Below are 2222 nucleotides of genomic sequence, written 5' to 3' on the forward strand. Positions count from 1 at the left end.
GGGTTGATGTTGCTGCTGTTGGTGTTGCTGCTGTAGATGTTGCTGTTGCTGTTGCACATAGCCGTCGTTTTGGTTTTTGGCATGCGCCTGCGTTAATTAAGCTGCAGCGGAGCTCTGGAACTGCGAACCTCTGAACGCAGCTGCGTGTCGCGCGGTCGTCTGGTAATCTCCGCGGATTAAGCCGACACTCCGCTCCAAGAGCCATGTTGCTCTTTTCGGGCTTGTTAACAATATTTCGACTTGTTAAGCCCGACTGGTTGGCATCAAACACGCGGCCTGCGGTCAAGTGGCTGCCAGAAGTCACCGAGGAGCAGTTTAACGCGCCCACGCCAGGAAAAGCACTCAGATATAAAAACAGATTAATAAAATAAAAACTTATAGTTAAATAAAGAATTGATTCGATCCACAAGCACAAGTGTGTCATCTTTCTTCCAAAAATAGGATATATTATATTAATCAAAAGTTTCTTCGACAAATGAATATCTGTTTATATATGATTAACATTTTTTTTAATTTAACTCTACTCAAAATTTAAAGTCCTAACTAATATTGAGTGAGTCCCTAGAATTCGACGGCTTCTTGAATGAGTCTTTCGGTGCCCGCTGAGCTTTCCACAGAGCCAACTATATATTTTCCAATGCTGGCCAGACCGTTTGCCTAATTGGTTTTAGGAAGAAGAATATTAATTTAAAAAGTAAATACTTAGTAGTCTACACCCACCCTGCATCGCTTGATAAGCTCATTTTGAGCATGGGTGATCTGCTCCTTTTTGCCACCCCAAGTCCTCAGAATAGAGGTCTGAAGAGCCCGATCGAAGGCGAAACTCATGGCCCAGGGTTTGCAGAGGGGTACATTGTTAATGGCATTCAAATTAACTGAGGCCTCCTCTTCAGACTGAGCACCACTGCAGAAAAGGACTCCTGGATAGAAAGGAAAGTATAAATTAAGAAAATATTATATAATTTATAAAGGAAGCATCACCCATAACAGCTGGAGGAACAGTTCTCCTGATAGAGAGAACTGTGGCCATTCCAATATCCGATGGTGGATGGTTTTTGTTACTCTGTAGACCGGGCACCACCATGCTGGGCTGCAGAAGAGTTCCCTCGAGGAAGACGTGGTGATCACTGAGGGCCTTATACACACCAGCCAGTAGAATTTCATTGACCTTCTGGCAACGATCTAGGTCATGATCTCCGGTGGCCAGGACCTCGGGACTGATGATGGGCACTAATCTCTGCGATTGGCAGATAGCCGCATATCGGGCCATCACGTTCGCATTTTCCAAAATAGCCTGTGGTGAAGGAGTGTTCTTGGTGATCTTCAGGATACATCGCCACTTGGCGAAGCTGCAACCCTCTTTCTTGTACTGGGCACACCGATTGGCCAGATCATCTAGACCCTGGGTGGTAAACTCATCCTCGGAGCCAAAAAGCGGTGAAAAGTGTTTGTCCACCTTGATTCCCGTGAGGATACCCTTCTTTCTTAGGGCCTCTACAAAGGGCAAGCCATCATCCGTCCGTTGATGCAATGTTTCGTGGTAGAATATCACCCCAGATATATTCTCCGATATCTTTGGATCGGTGGTGAACAGCATTTGCCTATATATACGGCGGTTCTCCTCCGTGTTTTCCACCCCAATCAGCTGAAATCGCTTGCCCATCACCGCACTCGACTCGTCGGCCGCCAGGATGCCTTTTCCAGGTGCCACCAATGCCTTCGAAATGCAGGTCAGCTCCTCCTGCAGCTCCTTGTTGGGGTAGTAGAAATGCGTCGTCATTTCGGTGGACTTTAAATTTGGACTTGCCGAAAGTGGTTTTTGGGAGCAGAGCTAGAGCTGCCAAAGGGGATTTACGAAATGCTAAAATATGTGAGGTAAAAATCATGGGAACTCAATACATTATATATTTGGTATCAACAATTATTTTCTAAGAATCAAAAAATTTATAAAAGTTTAGTTTCACAGATTTATTAACCACTAGAGTAGAATTACTTGATATACATTTTTTTTAACTTCTCTTTTATATAGTTTAATTTAATATCTGGCCAAATACCACCTACCTTATCAAAGTTTTATAATGTAAAGATACTTTATTTGGACTTTGGAAATATCTATATTAGCCTTTAAGGTAAAACCGTACTTCACTTAGTATAATTATACGCTCTTTCCAAAATTAATAATTCAAAATGCTTGCTATCAGTTCCTTTTATTGGCCAATTAT

General features: G+C 42.9%; 1 protein-coding gene across 1 annotated transcript; it reads right to left on the bottom strand.

The window, feature by feature from the left end:
• Positions 1–492: 492 nt before the first annotated feature.
• On the bottom strand, positions 493–1871 carry LOC119555935 (fructose-bisphosphate aldolase). The gene is made up of 3 exons (XM_037867641.1): positions 982–1871; positions 721–920; positions 493–657 (listed from the first exon to the last, which is right to left on the bottom strand). Exons 1-3 carry the CDS (start codon positions 1778–1780, stop codon positions 562–564), a joined length of 1095 nt encoding a protein of 364 aa, XP_037723569.1. The 5' UTR covers positions 1781–1871; the 3' UTR covers positions 493–561.
• Between the last annotated feature and the right edge of the window lie 351 nt (positions 1872–2222).

This window comes from Drosophila subpulchrella, chromosome 3R (assembly GCF_014743375.2).
Source record: "Drosophila subpulchrella strain 33 F10 #4 breed RU33 chromosome 3R, RU_Dsub_v1.1 Primary Assembly, whole genome shotgun sequence".
Taxonomy (NCBI): Eukaryota; Metazoa; Arthropoda; class Insecta; order Diptera; family Drosophilidae; genus Drosophila; species Drosophila subpulchrella.

Coding starts and splice junctions, on each gene's coding strand:
- LOC119555935 (XM_037867641.1), bottom strand. CDS start 1,780: ATGACGACGCATTTCTACTACCCCAACAAGGAGCTGCAGGAGGAGCTG. Junction 921..981: donor TGTTCCTCCAGCTGTTATGG/GTGATGCTTCCT, acceptor CTTTCTATCCAG/GAGTCCTTTTCTGCAGTGGT. Junction 658..720: donor AGCTTATCAAGCGATGCAGG/GTGGGTGTAGAC, acceptor AAAACCAATTAG/GCAAACGGTCTGGCCAGCAT.